Source organism: Dreissena polymorpha, chromosome 2 (assembly GCF_020536995.1).
Source record: "Dreissena polymorpha isolate Duluth1 chromosome 2, UMN_Dpol_1.0, whole genome shotgun sequence".
In the NCBI taxonomy this organism is placed as follows: Eukaryota; Metazoa; Mollusca; class Bivalvia; order Myida; family Dreissenidae; genus Dreissena; species Dreissena polymorpha.
Window position 1 is genome coordinate 136901043 of NC_068356.1, and position 24112 is coordinate 136925154.

At 36.3% G+C, this 24112-nt stretch overlaps 1 protein-coding gene across 1 annotated transcript in view; it reads right to left on the minus strand.

Moving 5' to 3' along the window:
* The window catches only part of LOC127869128 (uncharacterized), a 291724-nt gene that overhangs the window by 25584 nt on the left and 242028 nt on the right, over window positions 1-24112 (minus strand). The window contains exons 6-9 of the mRNA XM_052411458.1: window positions 7591-7673; window positions 6400-6746; window positions 5715-5774; window positions 825-1642 (exon numbers count right to left, since the gene is read on the minus strand). Coding sequence (XP_052267418.1) covers window positions 6409-6746; window positions 7591-7673 — 421 coding nt within the window. The 3' untranslated portion in view covers window positions 825-1642; window positions 5715-5774; window positions 6400-6408. The remainder of the gene's footprint in view (window positions 1-824; window positions 1643-5714; window positions 5775-6399; window positions 6747-7590; window positions 7674-24112) is intronic.

Sequence of the window (24112 nt, forward strand, 5' to 3'; positions counted from 1 at the left end):
ATGAAACTAAACAACTTTAAATGTGAGAATTAACAACTTAAAATGTAAGACTACATAAGTTTAAATGTGATACTTGGCAAATTTAATTGTAAAACAATACAACTTTTAACATGACACTAAACAACTTAAAATATGAGACTGTGCACATTTAAATGTGCACAACTTATTACGCGAGACTAAACAACTTTAAATGTTAGACAATACAACACGTCATAAGACACAATACTGTAAGTATATGAGTACTTGATCAAACACGTATTACCTATGGATTAGACAGAAATGCAAAAACAGATGAAAGTCTATGGTGAATTAAGTATATGATACTCTGTCTTGCTACCAGGGGCCATTATACTAGTAATTATAGCCTATTATGGTTAAATCTATTATATGTACGTGATATTGAATCAATACTAGTTGATGTCTACATTTTATGCCATTGTTTTTGTAAGACAGACCTTAGATGTAAAGTTTAGTCACTAGCGTTGAAAGTGTGTGCATAAGGATATGAAAGCAGTATAGTGATTTTGTCTTTGCAAACATCCAGTTTCTAATTTAAATAAAAATCATAATCAGTTATACGTGAACACAAATACTTAACAATTTAGAATTTTTTATTTGTATTTTAATTGTACTAAGTTTCAACTTATACAGCTTAATAAGGCAAGTAACTCATTGTTGCAACCTATCAAACACTTTTTTTGGCAAATATTGCATTGTAAATTTTAACCAGTATTAAATATTATTTTTTTTTAAAGACTTTTTGTGGAATGGGGCTGAATTTAGGCCCAATCTTTGACAAAATTAATAGCACTGTAAGGTCTCACCTGAAGCTCAGAAGCTGAGCTGATATGCTGGCCTCACAGATATTGTTAAGGGCCGAGATTGAGTTCTGATTAACTTCGGGTTGAGAGTCGAAGGGCGTACTGGACCATACAACAAATCTGGTGTCATGTTTTTACGCCTTCATTAGTCTCAATTCAATGCGATGCCTTTTGGGCTCGGAGTGCAAAGTGCTCATAACAAAACTGGACGTGTTTACTTTTAGCAACTTGTTTTCAAAAATGGGCGGAATTCGCGTCTGAGGCGCACCACATGAATAGATTGTGTGCTGAGGACAGTCCGTAACGCTACTACTGTCCTAACTATCTACAGCAGATACACTTCTAAATGAATCGTTTCAATTGTTCCTTGATTTGCTCTCATTCCTAGCTGAATATATAGCTGTCTTATAAAGAATGAAACAAATTATTCAACGTTTAATTCTTCGTGAGATACTTTGTGATGTCCACAGCGAGAACTAACTGTTAGCGTTAACTGTTAGCGTTACCATAAGTACTGCTATAACGTCTCGCTTCTGTAACACTCATCCTACTCGGGCACTAGAGCTAAACAAAACTACTCGGGCATGCTTGGGGAAATCTCGACACGGACATTTCGGTTGTTCATAACAGCGCGTGAAAACTTGACGTGCTGTGGATTTTTTGCAGAACAGACTTGTGTAACGATGCTGATCCCTTGTGGCCGGTGGTCCAGTGGGAGGAGCTCGGGATCAGGAGAGGGAAAGGATCATTCTGTATTGGGGCTCCTGCAGGCCAGACTGGTGCTGTTGCTTGGCCAACTCAATATCAATGCTGGTGCTCTCCTGAAAACAACAACACTAGAGTGGGGGATATGAACTTGTAACACATTTTTATATTACATTGTTTAATACACTACATATATGCCTCTTGATTGGATGTGAAGGTTTTCAACAGCAAAACATAATTATCTGAATTTCTAATTTGGCATTTCATTGGTGCCTTGTCCTAAATAGCAATTAATGAAAATTAATGCAATTAAACCATTTCGTATTAAAACATTAAAAGTGTTGGCTTATGCTTTAATAACCTGTTAATTAAAAATTATTATTCTTACTTAACTTTTAGTCTTATTTTATAAGCCAATTTGCCGCTCATCAATATTAGAAGCTTTCGTCCCAGATTAGCATGTGAAATCCACATAAGCAAATCAGGGAGGACACTTTCTGACGATACTGGATTTTCACAAAAGAAGATACTTATTTTCAACAAAACATACCTTTAAAGAGGTAATTGTTGTCCCTAAGTAGCCTGTGCAGACTGCACAGGCTAATCTGGGACTACAATCTAAGCACATGCATTAAGCCCTATTTTTTCACAGCGCGGCTCATTGATGTTTTTAGCAAGTTTTTCCTGCATAACAACAAAGACAAGGGCTGTTTGTAAAACATGCATCCCCCCCATATGGGCTGTCCGTTGTTGTGGCAGCCATTGTGTGAATACGATTTTTGTCACTGTGACCTTGACCTTTGACTTAGTGACCTCAAAATCAATAGGGGTCATCTGCGGGTCACGATCAATCTACCTATGAAGTGTCATGATCCTAGGCAAAAGCGTTCTTGAGTTATCATCCTAAAATCATTTTACTATTTGGGGTCACTGTGACCTTGACCTTTGACCTTGTGACCTCAAAATCGATAGGGGTAATCTGCAAGTCATGATCAATCTACCTATGAAGTTTCATGATCCTAGGCGTATGCGTTCTTGAGTTATCATCCAAAAACCATTTTACTATTTCGGGTCACCGTAACCTTGACCTTTGACCTAGTGACCTGAAAATCAATAGGGGTCATCTGCCAGTCATGATCAATCTACCCATGAAGTTTCATGATCCTAGGCCCAAGCGTTCTTGAGTTATCGTCTGACAACCACCTGATGGACGGACCGACCGACAGACCGACCGACAGACCGACATGAGCAAAGCAATATACCCCCTCTTCTTCGAAATTTAAATTCACACTAGACAACAATTCCAAAGTAAACCATCATGTCATAAAAGTTGTAAGACATATTAGAAATTAATAAATATGAAACAATTTAATGGCAACAACTCACTGCTGGTACATATTGACAGTTCTCTCCCTTGTTAGTGTAAGCTAAATTTATTAAAGGCCACAATATACTAAATGATTTCCCTATATAATTCATATAAAAGCGACAAATTAAAGAGAAAATAAATGCAACATTTTGAACATAGAGACCACCATAACCATACTTTTACTGAAAGTTCATTCTAAGCTGAATCAATTTAAGCAATAAAAAAGATATGTCATGTTAAAACCAAACATTAACTTTACTCAAATCAAACTCTACTTCTTTTGCACCTTAAATTTTCAGGCCATTTTCTAGTGCAATGTAACTGTTTTCAGGTCAAATTTGTACTTAAGTCTCTATATTTTTATCATATGTCAGGGATTAAGTAGTGAGCACCTTTTCTTTCCCTTTCAATATATCCAAGAGATAAAGGCAGAACACCAGTCTAAAGTGTAAAACATGGCCTCGAGTAAAATATGATTTTTTTTATTGAGAACAGCCCAACATAAAACGATTATTTAGTATAATGTTACCTATAAGAAAACCTGAACTGTTTAAAACGCAAAAAATATGCACTTCCTTATCATTTTTCATCTATCCTCAATGTGCATGCCAAATTTTAGATCGATCCTTCACATAGAAATGTTTTGAACAATGAAAATTATTATAATAATGCCTGATAAGACATATGGCTTCCATTGTCGATGCTTAGATTTATAAAGGGCTTTCAAGAGCAAATAACATTAACTTATATAACATTATACAGTAAATATACTGTAAACTTCTTATATGCTATATCGAAGAAGAAATATAAAATATTAAAACGTGTTTGGGCTTCTTTCAGTGCAAATTTGTGAGTTTAGAGGTGCTCAATACGAGTTTCTCTACTTTTTATCATCCCCCGCCATAGGCGGAGGGATATTGTTTTGGCGTTGTCTGTCGGTCCTTCCGTCCGTCCGTCTTTCCTCCCGTCTGTCCGGAGCCATATCTTGTAAGTGCTTTGGTGGATTTCATTGAAACTTGGTATGAGTATGCATATGGATAAGAGGATGATGCACGCCAAATGGCATTGTACACCATCAGTTAATAACAGAGTTATGGCCCTTTGTATCTTGAAAAATGCTTTTTGTGTGTCCGGAGCCATATTTTTGAAGTGCTTTGGCGGATATTATTGAAACCTGTAATGCGTATATATATGGATAAGAGGATGATTCACGCCAAATGGCATTGTACACCATCTGTTAATAACGGAGTTGTGGCCCTTTGTATCTTGTAACAATGTTGTTTTGAGTGTCAAATATAATAATTTTGTGTCCAGAAGCATATTGGCGTGGGCTATCAATTCAACAAATTTGCTTGTTTTAATTATTTTCCCATACAAATTTTCCCATTTAATTATTTTTCTTTACGCTTTCCAATACTCGTTAACTCCATGAAACAAAACGCATTTATTCCATGAAACTAACAAGAACGCATAATATCCTGTGAAAAATTGGTGGTTTTATGTAAATCATGCTCCTTTGTAACGGGGCCTGTTTTGACCAAAAAAAAAACAACACTGTATACACAATGAAAACTTACTAACTCCTCGCAAACAGACTCTATACGGCATTAGATGGAATAGATTCCAATCAAATAGGTTTAATTAAATATCTCACAGCTTTATAAAAACTCAAGGCCTGCATGGGGATGACAGAAATTATTGCGGTGTTGTGTTTCTGAGGTGTCTGTATCGGTAAGTTGGAAAGCATCAAGCTGGAGAAGGGTTTGAGTAATTGATCATCAAGTAAAATAAGTTGTACTGAAAAGACTATATACACAAGAATAGACGCCCTTTTACCTTCTGTTAAATCATATCATATCATTCTCGTCCACTTCACTTATTTATACACTGCAAAAACATTATTATTCGCGGGACATTATTTTTTTTATTGATTTCAAGGGTTGAACGATCTACAAATTGAATACAAACACACTGACACAAATTCCATATTTAGGGCCCTCACACTACTTTGGGGGAAGGGGTCCGCAGCCCTTAGGAGGGGGAATTTTCGCGGAGTTTCCCTTTTTGGGGGATTTTGTTACTTACTCTCTCATTATTTCATTTGTACATGTTTGCACTATATTCATTGCATTTTTCATAATGTAGTATGTTTGAAAAGATTAAATTGAAATAGAATTGAGATATAATGATTATGAGACACATCTTCCTATTAAAAAAAAAAAAAATCTTTTTTTAGGGGGAATTTTTCCACCCAAAAGGGGAAAAAAGTATACTTTTCAGGGGGGGGGGACTGCTGCCGAAATTCGGCGGCAGATTTGATAGATTGAGGGCCCTGAATATTTATTGTTTCCAAACTGAGAAAGTCACGCATTAATTTCCACGTCCATGAAAGTCTTTTTTTAACCACAAAATAACATGCGGATGAATATATATGATTTTACAATAAACAAACAATTTAAAAGGATATTTTACCTTATGTAAATTCATACCATTCTTTTCCACCTCATCTTAATAAACAGGAAATACACAAGCAGGGCTTTTCCTTGAGTATTCATGGGTCTGTTTAACGGACCCATACCCAAAGTGTGTTATATGCTGTTCCTTATGAAAATTATATCTCAATTATGTTTCAATTAGATCTAACAAAGTTTATAACTATTATAATAGGATTTTATTCCTATAATTTGAAGTATAATTAAAACTTATTAAATGTGTTTTCCCAAATCAATGGACTTTTAGCACGAAACAAATTCAAAATCCCAAAATTGCATTTTTTCCCAAAGTGGCCAAGAAAAGGCATGACAAAGCGTCTCTTTTACCTTCTGCGTCATGCTTGTCTCCCACATCCTCAGCATCGTTGTCCCGACTGTCAGCAGCAACTGGAGCAGTAGAATAGCTCGATGTATTTCTTGTATGTATATTTAGGACTTACACACATTGATATAAATGTAATAAAAATCAATAAGACATGTTCAACATCATAAAATATGGCAAATTAATAAATCTCACATTTAGTGTTACCTTTCTGTAAACAATGCATAAAATATCAATACATACTCCTCCAAAGATTACTTAAACAATGTCATATTTTATTAAAAAAGTATTCATCCATATACATTTCTTACATGGCATGGTGTTTATAGAAATGAAAGTCTAAAAATAGCCTTAGTTGCTATATATATAATGTACATGTGCATATATGTAGAAATATTAATTTTTCTGTTGAAATGCTTTGTTTTTTCATGCACAGTTTACAAGAACTAAATTTTAGGACCATAATGACACAAACCCTATGACAACATAACATAATATGCATTAGATCTTATGTTCAAAACAAAAACCCTCCCATTGTATAATCAGATAACAATATGTGTACATAAATTATTTGTATCTTTAACTACACACTTAATGTTGTATTGTAACATCACACACTACTATGTTCGTATGCTAAACAACACATTGTCATTGAAATACTAATCACTAATTACAACAACTAATACATACATGTACACACTATTCCACTCTGAACACCAGGATGTTGTCGTCCATCTGTCCCACAATGATGGAGGATGTTTTGCTGCTGTAGCAGACTGACCGTGGGTTCTTCTGAATAGCAAGATTAGCCAGCTTACTCTGCCCCTCCCAGCCCACCTGTAGTACAGTGTACCAGTATCCACAGACCAGCACCTGGCCTGCAGGGGTCACATGTAGATCACGTGGGCCCACTAGTGCTGGGTCTGTGAATGTAGCCAGGAGTGTGCCATCCCTGGCCAGGGTGAGAAGCTTGTTGTGCTGCCAGTAGCCTGTGATGTACAGCCTGTCTCCTGTGGGACTCACAGCACACCTGATAACTGCAAAACAGAGTAACATCAAGATATTGAATTACTGTCAATGTTAAATAATCTTATTAAACATACTGCAGTGATATTGTATTTCGCATATGTTGCTATAAAGAGGCCTTTACACATCTGAAATATATGCATACATTTCAATGATTCAATAGTTAAGCGTTACAATAAACTTCAGTAGCAGAGCTATTGTGTTAACGTTTGACATGTTGAAATGCGACTGTTGAGTAAGATATGAATTGAAGCAAAACAAGTACACAGATGGAAACAATTACACATACTGAAACAATTGCACAGTTCTATCAACAGGTAAACATATTGTACATGTACAATCATTTTACAACCACAAAATTAAGACCAGGTCAGAAAGTGTCTCTCTCCCAGGAACACAGTTTCTATTTATAGACATGCCATGTAGTGACAGTCAAAATACTTCATTACTCATGTTTATAAATCAATATTTCTGAATCTTGTTTTGGCTACAATGTACTGTAGTATTCAAGGGCACATATGAATTAAAGAACAATTTTTTTATAATACATCAGCAGGTTTTTTGCTATTACATCTGAATTTTATTTTATTATCATCTCACAAAGTATGTAACTATAATTTATATTATTTTTTCAAAATAACAAGATAAAGGCCTAATGGGTCAATATTTGTTGATTAAAAAAATAAATCCCAACTCGGTTCATTTAGTCAATAAAAATTCCCAAATTTGTCATTGTATGAATTTAGAATAACACAATTTGACTAGACTCCTTTTCCCACAATGGCTAGACAAATCCCTGTACATAATACACAAATAAAAGTCATGTTATCAGGATGGATTCACCATGATTCTTACCTGTCCAATTAGCTGATCTATCTTGGTAGAGTCTGCAGATCAGTTTGCCACTCAATGTGTATTTGTACAATTCTTTACCAGAGGTGACAAAAAGGTCTCCTAGGTGATGGGTAATACATGTACATTCATGTTGTAACTGAAACTTCCTGCCAGAAACAAGCTTTCCCTGGTTGACAGTGATAAACTGGACCTCATGTATCTTGCTATTATGGTCATTCACAGCCACTGCAACCTCATTCGGTGTGATCAAACATATGGCCCGTGGATAAGCATTCACATCCCAGTGACTCACCACCTGGTACTGCTGGCTCAGAAGCTTGACTCTCTTATTATCGAAGTCTGCAACCAGGACCTGTCCATCTGGAAGAACACATATGCCTGAGATATCACATGTAACTGAATCACTTGGTATTCTCACATTGTGCACAGACTTCCGCTGGACATACTTCCGCTGGACATTAAACACCTCGCCTGACTTTCCTAGCAGAGTCAATGCTTGCTGTATTATATGCTTACATTTTATGCTGGCTATAAGACAGAGCTCCTTATTATCTCCAATTTTCTGAACAAGTTCATGGAATTGTGACAAGTCATTGTGAAGAGTGGTGCATTTATGAATAGAACTTGTAATTGACCCTTTTATGCTTATAACTTCATCTCTCATCTCGTTTAGTTCCTTCACAGTAATATTATCAAATTCATTCAAGATAAAAAGAACACTCCTACACATCTCTTCTTTTAAATATTGCTCATGTCCGCCCGATGTACTCACATAACTATTACCACACTCATCTATATCATCTATATTAAAATTTAAATTGCCACGCATTTGTTCTATCATGACTGCCCCATGTTCCTTATATGTTCTTAGCAATGCCTGAACACTGAGCTCCTGACTGATCTGAAGGCTTTTGATTTCTCGGAGAACAGTTTCCAGCTCCACTGACAGTCCCTGTAGGTCTGTGGGCTGCATGTCAGTCAGCTCATTAATTGGAGTCACTTTACTGCACTGGCTGAAATAAACAATCAATACATGTACATACCAAGGAATAGTCAGTGATATTATGTAATGCTTTAAACAAATCTACACATTTAAACAAGGGCTGTTTGTAAAACATGCATGCCCCCCATATGGGCTGTCCATTGTAGTGGCAGCCATTGTGTGAGCACGATTTTTGTCACTGTGACCTTAACCTTTGATCTAGTGACCTGAAAATCAATAGGGGTCATCTGCGAGTCACGATCAATGTACCTATGAAGTGTCATGATCCTAGGCAAAAGTGTTCTTGAGTTATCATCCGAAAATCATTTTACTATTTCGGGTCACCGTGACCTTGACCTTTGACCTTGTGACCTCAAAATCAATAGGGGTCATCTGCGAGTCATGATCAATCTACCTATGAAGTTTCATGATACTAGGCAAAAGCGTTCTTGAGTTATCATCCGAAAACCATTTTACTATTTCAGGTCACCGTGACCTTGACCTTTGACCTAGTGACCTCAAAAACAATAGGGGTCATCTGCAAGTCATGATCAATCTACCTATGAAGTTTCATGATCCTAGGCGTATGCGTTCTTGAGTTATCATCCGGAAACCATTTTACTATTTCGGGTCACCGTGACCTTGACCTTTGACCTAGTGACCTCAAAATTGATAGGGGTCATCTGTGAGTCATGATCAATCTACCAATGAAGTTTCATGATCCTAGGCGTATGCGTTCTTGAGTTATCATCCGGAAACCATTTTACTATTTCGGGTCACCGTGACCTTGACCTTTGACCTAGTGACCTCAAAATTGATAGGGGTCATCTGCGAGTCATGATCAATCTACCCATGAAGTTTCATGATCCTAGGCGTATGCATTCTTGAGTTATCATCCGGAAACCATTTTACTATTTCGGGTCACCGTGACCTTGACCTTTGACCTAGTGACCTCAAAATCAATAGGGGTCATCTGCGAGTCATGATCAATCTACCCATGAAGTTTCATGATCCTAAGCGTATGCGTTCTTGAGTTATCATCCGAAAACCATTTTACTATTTCAGGTCACCGTGACCTTGACTTTTGACCTAGTGACCTCAAAATCAATAGGGGTCATCTGCGAGTCATGATCAATCTACCTATGAAGTTTCATGATCCTAGGCGTATGCGTTCTCGAGTTATCATACGACAACCACCTGGTGGACGGACCGACCGACCTACCGACCAACCGAACGACATGAGCAAAGCAATATACCCCCTCTTCTTCGAAGGGGGGCATAATAACAAGAACTATGGAAATGGAAACTAAATGAAAGCATGATATTTTGAGGCTTAATATGGAGGAGAGCTTATACTTGCACATGCCTGTCTGTCCTTCCAACAGTGCAACTTTTATGTCACACGTTACTCAACAAGTATTCCAGACACTTTACAAATACAACTAAAAATGGCACGGCAGAGGCCGACGGGTATCCCAACGCGGCACGTATTGTCATAAAAGAAGTTCAGTATCAATTAGAAGTGAATCGGTGTAAAAATGAAAAAGTTAATGTAAAATAACCTAAACAAGTGCTGTCAGAGGACAGCGCGCTCGACTATTTGAGTGCTTGACAGTATAACATAAGCCATCATGGGGTAATTGTTCAAATAATTCAATAAGATCAAAGTAATATATTTTGCAATGTATTGAACATTTGTTAAGACATTAAACAAAGTAATAAGATTTTATTTCAAATTTGATAGTAATAGCTTGGGTGGAAAGTTTGTACGGTCCTTCAAAAATAAAGTAAACAAGGCAATTGTCAAGCAATCTAGTCCCCTACTGGCTCCACCATTGTCAGAAATTCCACCATTTTCAGAATGTTATTTCATTTGGTTGCCATAGCAACCACAATTTTTGACTTAGGAACAAAATGAAATGACGTGCATAATGTCCATATTTCCATCTATCCATGTTGCAAGTTTCATGAAAAAATATTAAGAACTTTTAAAGTTTTTGCAGGATTCAGAAAAGCGTGACAGACTCACAGACAGACGCACAGACAGACTCACAGCCAGACACACAGAGCGCAAACCATAAGTCCCCTCCGGTGAAACCAGTAGGGGACAATAAATATTTGTATTTTAGAGGGGGTATAATGTGGGGTGTGGTAATTTATTAGATGATCTTTCGAAAATAAAGAATTTTTTTTTTGGGGGGGGGGTTGGGGGTGGGGGGCAGGGATTCTGGGTTGGGGCGTGGGGTATTATTTTGGTGGAATCCATTGTGGTATTCAGGTAAGTGTTGTTTTGTCAAAGTATTAATACAAGTTTATCATAAATAAAGAAGTTATGGCAATTTAACTAAAATTTACTCTTGACCTTGAGAGTCATGGTCATTCAAAGGTCAAGGTCAAATTGAACTTGGCAGGTACAGTACCCTCATGATAGTAAGAAAATATTTGAAGTTTGAAAGCAATAGCTTTGATACTTTATAAGTCAAGTGGATCTAAACACAAAATTTAACAAAATATTCAGTTACTAAGACAAAAAGGGCCATAATTCTTACAAAATGCTTGATACAGTTGTCTGCTCTTGTTTATAGGTTGGGGTCATGTTGGTAAAGAAGTTTGCAAAATGTGAAAGCAATATGTCAAGGGACATTGAAAATATTTGAGGCGGTACGTAAACTTTAACATAGATTTATCAAAAATATGCATATTCTAAGTAAAAAAAGGGCCATAATTCTTACAAAATGCTTGATACAGTTGTCTGCTCTTGTTTATAGGTTGGGGTGATGAAACATGAAACAAGAGATGTGTTTTTCAGAAACACAATGTCCCCTATTGCATCGCGTTGAAGCCATAAATTTGACATTTGACCTTCGAGGATGACCTTGACCTTTTACCACTCAAAACGTGTAGCTCCATGAGATACACATGCATGCCAAATATCAACTTGCTATTTTCAATATTAAAAAAGTTATGACCAAACTTTAACGAAGGTTAAAGTTTAAGGTAAGAAAAATAAATGATATTTGACCTTTGACCTTGAAAGATGACCTTGACTTTTCACCACTCAACATGTGCAGCTTTGTGAGATACACATGCATGCCAAATATGAAGTTGCTATCTTCAATAATGCGCAAGAAATCAAACTTTAACCAAGATTAAAGTTTTGGGACACACACATACAATGAATGAATGAATGAATGATGAATGAATGAATGAATGAAGACAGACAGACAGACAGACAGACAGACAGACAGACAGACAGACAGACAGACAGACAGACAGACAGACAGACAGACAGACAGACAGACAGACAGACAGACAGACAGACAGACAGACAGACAGACAGACAGACAGACAGACAGACAGACAGACAGACAGACAGACAGACAGACAGACAGACAGACAGACAGACAGACAGACAGACAGACATACAGACAGACAGACAGACAGACAGACAGACAGAAAAGTGTGACAGACTGACGGACTCACAGCTAGACTCACGGATACACAGAGCGCAAACCATAAGTCCCCACCGGTAATACCGGTAAGGGACAAAAACAAATAACACCTAGAGTAAGGGGAATTTTGACCCCAGCGTCAATCTTCACGCTAATTTTTTTGGCAAAATAGACCTTTGGGCTAATCAGATGGAATTTTGAATAGCCCGAAGACATGTTTGATAGCCCGAAGAGGTCAATATAAATTTTATGACTTTTTTGGCCAGGAACACCAAAATAGTTATTAACAATCAGAAAATCTACTTCCATTAGTAAAAACAGATGCATGTGATTACAGTAATAAAGGATATTCTGTTTCCTGTTGAAATGCATTTTATACAAAATGCACCAGATGATTATGCTGTTTATTTTAACTTTATTATTACACATGTTCTCATTCAATGATTCCATTAATCAGTTTGACCGGTGTTTGGTTTTATTTAAAGCAAATTGATTATTACTGTATTATTACTAGGACAATCGCCGGTAAATTTCCGAATTGTCGGCATGTGGCTTCAGAACAAAAAGGCCACCGTTTGTGTTAATTGCCCAATCTACCAAATCACAATGTCTGCTTCTTCAATTTACTCCCGATGTTTTGATAAGCAATGATGTGTCAACCGTGAAAAGTATTGTATATTCGTAAGCAGATTATAAGTAGCAAAGTAGGTCACGTAGCAGAAAGAGATTACAGAATAAACGAAAGTTCTACAATTATTAATAATTAGTTGAAAAAAACGTCTCCTAATACGCAAGAATAATTGAGTAAAACATATGGAAATCTATCTGTATTAAGGATCAATTTGTTTGTAAACCAATGCGTACAATATCCCTTACAGACTCTTTTATTTTTATTGAAAAATTACTTCGTTCATTTTTCATGAATTATAAATATATTTTCGAAAAACACTTCTAAAATTAAATACGCTTCTAGATTAGTCATTATTTTAAAACATTACGAAGTGACCGATGCGTTAACATCCCGAAAAGTGATCTACGCATGGTCAGTTTGAATAATCTCATCTCGATTGGGCATCATCATTACTTTAAATAGCAACATAGCCGGATGTTTACACAACAGTTAAAAAAAAATGGCGGCCGCATGTGTTCATGCAATTCTTTAAAAGTATAACCTCATTTTAGGCATTTAAATAGTGAATTTAATCGTGCCTCTTAAAAACGGGTATAAATCAGGTTATTGATATAACGCTCAAATATTTAATCGACCTGTCGGGCTATTTTATAAGCATTTAGGATCGACCAACTGGCCCAAGAATCGACTTGGGCTTCGGGCTTGTAGGCTTATTCGAAGACTGCCCCAGCGTCATGATTTGATCAAACTATGTAGAGGACCACATAATGATGTTAAACACCAAACATTAAACCCCAGACCCTTGTGGTTTCTTAGAATACAATTTTTATGGTTATTTACTACATCAGTCTAATTAAATCATTTGACACATAGGCTTGGTTAGTTTTGACCCCAGACACATGATTTGAGCAAACTTTGAAGAGGACTACCATACTTTGTTACACACAAAATATCAGTTTTAGAGAAGTTTTTTTGTTGAGATAAACAATAAAGGTGTTTATACATCTGATCACTTGGGGTGGCAAGTTTTGACCCCATCAACATGATTTGAAACAAACTGAGCAGAGAACCACTTTAAGTATTACATGCAAAATAACTAACAATCTAGAACCCTGTGGTTTCTTAGACGATTTGGTCAACATGTATATACTCACTGACAGATCAACTGATCAGAACAACCTCACAAAATGCTCACAACTCTTGCATACCTGACTAGAAAAGTACATGATATTGGCTTACATGTTTCAGATATCTACTTTTCACAAAGTATTAATAACGTCCAGAAGAATCATTAGACCATTTAATTAACATAGGTTCAGTTGTTCATGAAATTGTGTGCAAACACGAACAATTTCATATAATATTGTCTCACTTATTGTTAACCAAATGGCAAAAAGCTCAATGAAATTTAATCAAAGCAGATTTATTTTTTTTTATCTGTGTGCATGTCCCTTTATGGTATATTGTAACTGTTTGATAATAGGTTAACATGTCAACCCTTAAAAAAGGTTTCAACTGTTTTGTCAATTCTGATCATTATTTTCTGAGGTCTAACCCAGAAACTAGTTACTAGTCAAACAGACAAAAGGATGGGCAGACAAGCATGGAGTATGACAGATATAATTAGCAGAGAATCTTGATTTACACACAAGTTAAATCAATTCCATCGAAACTGGAAATCAAACTTTATATTGATTATCAATAAAGTGATACATTAAGCTCCCACCCGGTTGGAGAACATAAAATATATACATTGATAAAAAGGTTGCCGTGGTGTAATGGATATGGTGTCCGCCTAGCAACCGGGAGGTCACGGGTTCAATCCCCACCGTGGGAGCGTTCTTTAGATCTCCCCCAAAGACACCAAGTACTGGTTCTAGGCCCAGGAAACGGACTTGAGAGCGTTTATATAAGCCTTAGGCTTTCGATGCAATCGAGCTAAAATAAATAGGTTTAAACTAAAAAGGTTTATTGTTTAATATAAGAAGTGGCCTGAAAGCCAAGTCTGCGGACTGGTCATTAAGTAACTGTATGTAAATTTGTTCTATCTGCAAAAATGTCATAAATCAAAGTCGATATTAGTTGACTGATTTTGTTAATTTATAGTTAAGGATAACATTAGAATGGGACAATGATTTAAGTTTTCTTGAATTAAGTTATTGAAGATTTGAATTACATCTGTATAGTTATTATTGAATTGATTTAAAAATGGCATTATAGTTATAATAAACATCTTTTTCAAACAGTAAGTAAATTAAAAGTTGACCAACAAATAACACGCATGTAATCATTAGGAAATAAAAATAAAGAAACTGCTAACAATAATCTCAATGACTAACTATGGACGCTGGTAATTTCATCATACAATTCCAGTATTTATAATACTGATAAACAACATAATTATTCATTATCAGGTACCTGTGATTAAGCTCAACACATCTGGAGCAGCACAGCTCACTATGGCCATTGCACAATGCTGTTATTGTTTCATTATTGTGTATGTTGCATGTTATGAGATAATTCTCCATTTTCTTAGAACGTGGCCACTTCATAATTTTATCCTTTCCATAAGGAGATTTAAACCATCAACCATGCTTTCTATGAGAGTGAATACATGGTTTGCAGTAATACTTGCGACATTTTTTACAGTAAAATTCTGCATCTATTTCTACAGACCGTTTTTTCTCGCAGATTGTACAACAATAATATTTAACCAAATCAAAATTTCTAGAAAATGCAGATGTCGCCATTTTGATGATTCACTTTCAACAAACAAGATTATACAATCTAAAATCAATTGAAATATTTATGTCCAAGTATTTGTTTACAATAAATATCTCAGAAAACACACACAATTATTATTTAACACAGGCAAGTAATATGAAATTTTGAACTGAACTGAACAGCAACCAAGTTTACTGTCAAATGGCGCTTGTATGATAGGAGTAAACAGTGTAACTATGTATACTGTCACCTGACTATTGGGTTATGAGTGTCTTGATTACTTTAAACTGCACAAAGAAGCTCTGTAGATAAAAACTTTATCCCAAAGTGTTTAACACACCACATTTTTAATTGCTCTAATAAATGCCATGTTATGAACATAGAATTATAATGACAATAAAGTATGTTCTTACATAAACCAATTTTAGTATAATATATCTGATCATTTTCCTCAAACAGTATTTAAAACTGACAGTTAATATAATGATGTACATATATGGAAAGGAATATCGGCCAGTACATGCATGCTGTTAGTTGATATTCTTATTTTAACTACTGGCATATGCTTTCTGATACATGGCAGTTGCATTTTTCCTAGTTATCCACACGCTTTTTGAAAATCTCTGCCGTCTGTCTGTCCGTCCGTCCGTCCTGGCCACTATCTCCTCCTACACTATAAGCACTAGAAACTTGAAACTTACACACATGGTAGCTATGAGCATATGTGCAACCCTGCACTATTTGGAATTTTGATCTGACCCCTGGGTCAAAAGTTATGGGGGTTAGGATGGGGCCGGGTCAGAGATTTTCATTAATTTTTTTAGGTTATTTTACATTAACTTCTTCATTTCTACACCGATTTACTTCCAATTGATACTGAACATCACTTATGACAAAAGGGTCAATCTCAAGTATGCATGGACCCCATTACCAACCCTGGAGCGCCCCACCCACATAGACCGGATCCACCCAAAATTGCCTTTTACTATAACTTCTTCATTTCTACACCGATTCACTTCAAATTGATACTGAACCTCTCTTATGACAATACGGTCAATCTCAACTATGCATGGCCCAATTACCAACCCTGCGGCGCTCCGCCAACATAGACCACACCCACCCAAAATTGCCTTTTACTATAACTTCTTCTTTTCTACACCGATTTTCTTCAAATTGATACTGAACCTCTCTTATGACAATACGGTCAATCTCAACTATGTATGGCCTCATTATCCACCCTGGGGCACCCCGCCCACTTAGACGACACCCACCCAAAATTGCCTTTTACTAAAATTTCTTAATTTCTACACCAATTCACTTCAAATTGATACTGAACCTCTCTTATAACAATACGGTCAATCTCAACTATACATGGCCCCATAACCAACCATGGGGCGCACCGCCCACATAGACTACACCCACCCAAAATTGCCTTTTACTATAACTTCTTCATTTCTACACCGAATCACTTCAAATTGATACTGAAGTTCTCTTATGACAATACCGTCAATCTCAACTATGCATGGACCATTACCAACCCTGGGGCGCCCCTCCCACATAGGTCACACCCACCCTTAATTGCCTTTTACTAAAACTTCTTCATTTCTACACTGATTCACTTTTAATTGATACTGAACCTCTCTTATGACAATACTGTCAATCTCAACTATGCATGGCCTCATTATCCACCCTGGGGCACCCCTCCCTCTTAGATCACAACCACCCATAATTGCTTTTTACTAAAATTTCTTCATTTCTACACTGATTCACTTCAAATTGATACTGAACCTCTCGTATGACAATACGGTAAATCTCAACTATACATGGCCCCATTACCAACCATGGGGCGCACCGCCCACATAGACTACACCCACCCAAAATTGCCTTTTGCTATAACTTCTTCATTTCTACACACATTCACTTCAAATTGATACTGAAGTTCTCTTATGACAATACGGTCAATCTCAACTATGCATGGCCCATTACCAACCCGGGGGCGCCCCTCCCACATAGGTCACACCCACCCAAAATTGCCTTTTACTAAAACTTCTTCATTTCTACACTGATTCACTTCTTATTGATACTGAACTTCTCTTATAACAATATGGCCAATCTCAACTATGCATGGCCCCATTACCAGTAACCCTGGGGCGCCCCTGGGTCAAACATGCGGCGTGGACATACGCGTCAGCCTCTGCCGCGACATTTCTAGTTACAATTGTTGTGCAAACATTCCATATTCTATGCCACAAATTGATAAGTTTATAATCACTTCATAATTTATCTATCTTTACTTTGTGTGTGTTATTGACAACTGAAGTTAAACTTTCGAAATTTGTATTAATGCTATTTCTAAAGATGTTCTTTGTTCTTTAATGTTTAAACTATGTGCATTTGGCTATGCTGCTACTGAATTTAACTAACTGTTAACATCTTTGTGGATCTATAGTACTTCTTAAGTCGATTGCTATTGCGTCTCTGTTTCAGAATTAGTCTTCTTTTATGCATACACAGTCATTATATAATATTTCACGTTACAAAAAAGGGAACCAGTATTGAAACCCCAAAATTCCAGCACAAATTACTATTGATGGGTGATCACTCTTAACATCAAAATAAGACCTCCGATATCAACCGTGATACAGCGACTACAGTCAAACCTGAATTCAGCAGTCAGTCAAGGGAAATGATCAAAGTGACCGTTGTCCACAGGTGACCTTTGAATTCGGATCACAATTTTAAGAAGGTTGGCCAGTTGGTAGTATTACTACGTCGTTACCCCACCCAGTCGTTTGCATATTGAATAATAGAGAATAATATCTTTTAGATTGATTTTATTTCATAATGTTAAATTAAACAATGACTTTATCAACGCTGGTATAATTGTTTTCTCATGCATCTCATTCATTCAGTAAATAACGTCCGTAAAAGTCTAAAAAGCGGATTCGGTGTCATAAACCGATAGTACGGTGTAATTGTACCGTTCTAATTCAAAGAAATAGCGGTCATTTAATATCGCGATAATTACTTTCAACAAGTCATAAACTCTGATAAATTTTCTTTAGAAGATACACCCACAATTATCCCCGGAAAAGAAACCTTCTCAACACCTTATAATTTGTTTACTCGCAGCGGGTCGCTTTTATAATATCATAGACAATTACCGCTTTCAGACGCTTTAAATGTTGCAAATCAGTCCATGTTTTGCCATTAAAGCTAATCACTAATCCTCTTATCGCCTTCTTATCAAAACACTCGCCAGCTTAATGTTGTTTTAACACTTAATCAGCGATACAGACCAATTGACTTTGTCACGCGCTAATGCGTTATGCATGCAGACGATAATTGCTATTAATAAACATTGTTATTGTTAATGTCACCTGTTTAAAGTGATATTATGGGCATCTAACAGTTTATAGCTGGCTATTGCAACCGTTGTTTATTTTTGGTATTTTCACTTCATATACAATGTACACTTATATTTGTTAATTCAGCATCAACATACTAAAACAATATCCCGGAGAGAGAAAAAAATGCATTTGAATGTCAACCGTCTTTTCGTTAAACAACTGATCATGCATGTACGATGTGAACCTAAATTTAGTTTAAGTGCAGATTTGTTCATACGACACATAGACACAAATTTGTTTTACGGATCATTTCGGCTTAGAGGAGTGGGTTAGTCATGTAAAATAACGAATATAAAATATATTTTTAATAAACAACTGGTAGCAAAATGAGTTGCAGACAATTGGTCTTTTAATGCAATTAAAATGAAAATTCAATTATAATGGTGAAACAATTTTACATACCGGTCATGGATGCACAAATTGTTTGTTTACTCGCAGCGGGCCGCTTTTATAGTATCAAAGACAATTACCGCTATCAGACGCTTTTACCGCAAAATAGACGGACACATGATGTGCTGTGTTTTTAATTTTCGCTACTCGAGACGACTCGAGACGACTGACGCGTGACCGTTGATTTCAGGTCAAACATGAATTTCGGAGTGGAATGTAGTGGCCGTTGGCCGTTATGGACAGGTGGCCGTTGAATTCAAGTGTAATTTAGAGTGTTTTTCGTCGGGGGGATTTCAGACTGACCGTTGTCTGCAGGTGACCGGTAAATTCAGGTGGCCGTTAGGTCAGTTTCGACTGTATATCCAAAATCCTCCGGAATGCGGTGAGCTAGTAAAAAACGTCCCTGTCTACATAGTGTCTATTGTTTTGACAAAAGTGATTTAAATCCCACTCTCAACACCTTGTTCTTGTCAAATCGATTTGATACTTTTGATAATTGTACTTAGGTACACTTATGTAATTAGTATTATACGCCTATTGTATATCTTTGTTTTGAGCAATTATCGATGTTAAGATAATGGGTAACTCGTATTCTCCAAAATTTGGATTAGCAAAGGAAAAGACCGTTACGCATTCAGCCTCGTTATGAAATCCTATATAGCAGTAATACTAATAAATCATTATTATTTGAACTTGATTTTAAATAGACATCAAAATCCATTGAAGCTATAGCTTTTGAACGGATATTATTATCTGATAAGAGTATTCCATTTCATAAACAGTTATTTAGGTGGTATATCGATGATCCCCATTCAAAAAGCTGAACCTACATTTTTTTGACATATCGTGATTTTTGCACTGTGTAGGGCAGGAAATCAGTGCGCACATGCCCAGAAAATGGTGAACCACCTAACTAATCAAAACACCCCAAACTGGCCATGATAAAATGCTGAACTGTGATTGTGGAAATAAAATTATGCAAACATTTGAAGCTGATACTCAAAAATGGGAAGCTGAATATTATTGTAAAATGCAAAGCCGAATAATTTTTAACTGTTGCTTTTTGCATATAGTTATGAAAATGAAAAAATAGCCCTCCTGGAAAGTTGTGTTTTTGTAAGTTCAACATTTGAAATGGGGACCATCGATATGCAAATGTGAAGTTTACAGTACATATCAAACTAAAAATAGTATAAATTACTTTTAAATAAGCAAATTGACTTTCATGCATTTAATAATTCAGGTTGTACAGCAAAAAAATTATACATTAAAAAAAACGTTACCGTAAGACAACAACTAATTTTATGATATATTATGTTCAAGATGTTTATCATCAGTGTTCTAGTTTTTTATACAAATTTTATCCCCCACCAATGGCAGAGGGATATATTTTTGGTGTTGTCAGTCTGACTCAGTCCCTCCATCCGTGTGTCACAAACCTTTTAGTTATAGCCGTGGATATCAATTCAACAAATTCACTTGTTATCCCCCGCCAAAGGCAGAAGGATATAATTTTGGCATTGTTTGTCCATCCATCAGTCCGTCCGTCTGCTGTCAGCCCATCTGTCAGCCGGTCAAACACTTTTAAGTTATAGTGGAGGATATCAAATCAACAAATTTGCTTGTTCCAAATTGCTCTCAGTGTATCAAATACCTATCGCAATACCGGTTAACATTATTCAAATATATATCAATATGGATTTGCTGAATTTTTTTGCCTGTTCAAATTATAAATCAGTAAATTTAAAAAACACGAACTACGTTTGTGAAACTCAATGCCTTCTACTGCACTTTGAAACTGCACAGCAGCTAGATCTATTATAGAAAAAAGTTTCAAGTCCAAGTCATGTTACTTCGTCAAGAACGAAACTCAAAGTTGATCAGTAAGTCAATTAGAGTTTTTCCTGCTATGTAAAATAGGCCGTAAAACAGACCCGATCCCAAAGCAAACAGACCCAATCCAAACCCGAAATTATAAAAAACAAGGGACAAAATTGTCACAAAACCAGGTTTTCATTGTGAAAAAAAAATCTGATAAAGGGAGAAAACTCAAACTGAACTTTTGAAATGACCAAAAAAAATTAACCCCCTTTGTAAGTTTTTTTTTTTTTTTAATCTATTTTTAGTCGTGGCGACCTTGACATTGGAGATATTGACGTGATTCTTTCGTGGGACACACCGTCCCATGATGGTGAACAAATGTGCCAAATGATTTTAAAATCTCACAATGAATGACATAGTTATGGCCAGGACAAGCTCATTTATGGCCATTTTTGACCTTTGAACTCAAAGTGTGACCTTGACCTTGGAGATATCGACGTAATTATTTCGCGCGACACACCGTCCAATGATGGTGAACAAATGTGCCAAATGATTTTAAAATCTGACGATGAACGACATAGTTATGGCTCGGACAAGCTCATTTATGGCCATTTTTGACCTTTGAACTCAAAGTGTGACCTTGACCTTGGAGATATCGACGTAATTATTTCGCGCGACACACCGTCCAATGATGGTGAACAAATGTGCCAAATGATTTTAAAATCTGACAATGAACGACATAGTTATGGCCCGGACAAGCTTATTCCGCCAGCCCGCCAGCCAGCCAGCCCGCCCGCATTCGCCAATCTAATAACCAGTTTTTTCCTTCGGAAAACCTGGTTAAAAATCCCAATTCCCCATTCCCCCCCTTAGACACTTAGAAATAAGTGTCTTATGATTATTAGACTCTATATCTCAATTTATTTTTTTAAACATCCTACATGATATATAAATAAAATCTATAAAATGTTTTCCCAAAATGGCCAGGAAAATAAATGTTGTGTCAATATTTGATGATGAAAAAATCCCGAAATGGTCCTTTTTGTTGATACAAAAAATTCCCAAATTTGCCACTTTTCTCGATAAAAACAAAACTCTACTTAACCAGATTTCTTTTGCAAAAACGGCTAGAAAACTCCATGGTAATATGGGTAGACTCGTACAAAACTTAGGTCAGTGTCTGAAATACTGTGAAACCATTATTAATCGTCAGGCATTAATTTTCATTTTTATAACAAGAGCACCGCCTTGCGGGTGCAGACCGCTCATCTATTTTTTTTTTAAAGGTGAAGGGACTCTCATTTTCAATCAAAAAGTAGGGAGGGGGTGGAGTTAAGAGGGGTGTATAGTGTGGGGTTTGTGGACATTTATTACATTATCTTCCAAAAAAGCGAAAAAAAAAAATAAAAAAAAAATCGGGGGGGGGGGGGGATGGGGGGGGGGGATTTTTTTGGTGCAATGGGCGATGGTTGGACGGTATTTCAAACATAACCGTTTAAATAAAAAATGTTGGGGGGGTGGGGTAGTGTGAGGGTGTGGTGGTAATTTGTGAGATGATCTTAAAAAAAAAATAAAAAAAAAAAAATCAAAAAAAAAATAATTGGAGGGGGGGGGGGGGGTGGGGTGGGGTGGGGTGGTCATTTGTGAGGTGATCTTAAAAAAAAAAAAAAATATAGGGGGGCGGAGGGGGGGGCACGGGGGATGGTTTGGGTGGAGTCTATTGTGGTATGTCAGGTAAGAGTAGTTTTGTCAAAGTATCAATCAAATCTAATCATAAATAAAGAAGTTATGGCAATTTTAGCAAAGTTTAATAATTTGACCTTGAGTGTCAAGGTCATTCAAAGGTCAAGGTAAAATTCAACTTGCCAGGTACAGTAACCTCATGATAGCATGAAAGTATTTGAAGTTTGAAAGCAATAGCCATGATACTTAAGAAGTAAAGTGGATCGAAACACAAAATTTAACCATATATTCAAAGTTACATAGTGAAAAAAGGGCCATAATTCGGTAACAATGACAACCAGAGTTATGCAACTTGTCCTTTTACTGTACCCTTATGATAGTTTGTGAGTGTTCCAAGTATGAAAGCAATATCTATGATACTTTAGGGGTAAAGTGGACCAAAACACAAATCTTAACCAAATTTTCAATTTTCTAAGTATAAATGGCCTATAATTCCGTCCAAATGCCAGTCAGAGTTACATAACTTTGCCTGCACGGTCCCCTTATGATAGTTAATAAGTGTTGCAAGTATGAAAGCAATAGCTTTGATACTGTAGGAATAAAGTGGACCTAAACACAAAACTTAACCAAATTTTCAATTTTCTAAGTATACAAAGGGCACATAATTCTGTCCAAATGCCAGTCAGAGTTACATTACTTTGCCTGCACAGTCCCCTTATGATAGATAGTAAGTGTTGCAAGTATGAAAGCAATAGCTTTGATACTTAAGGAATAAAATGGAATAGCATGAAAGTATTTGAAGTTTGAAAGCAATAGCCATGATACTTAAGAAGTAAAGGGGATCGAAACACAAAATTTAACCATGTATTCAAAGTTACTAAGTCAAAAAAGGGCCATAATTCCGTAACAATGACAACCAGAGTTATGCAACTTGTCATTTTACTGCACCCTTATGATAGTTAGTGAGTGTTCCAAGTATGAAAGCAATATCTATGATTCTTTAGGGGTAAAGTGGACCAAAACACAAATCTTAACCAAATTTTCAATTTTCTAAGTATAAAGGGCCCATAATTCCGTCCAAATGCCAGTCAGAGTTACATAACTTTGCCTGCACGGTCCCCTTATGATAGTTAATAAGTGTTGCAAGTATGAAAGCAATAGCTTTGATACTGTAGGAATAAAGTGGACCTAAACACAAAACTTAACCAAATTTTCAATTTTCTAAGTATAAAAAGGGCACATAATTCTGTCCAAATGCCAGTCAGAGTTACATTACTTTGCCTGCACAGTCCCCTCATGATAGTTAGTAAGTGTTGCAAGTATGAAAGCAATAGCTTTGATACTTAAGGAATAAAATGGACCTAAACACAAAACTTAACCAAAATTTTGAATGTTCTAAGTATAAAAAGGGCACATAATTCTGTCAAAA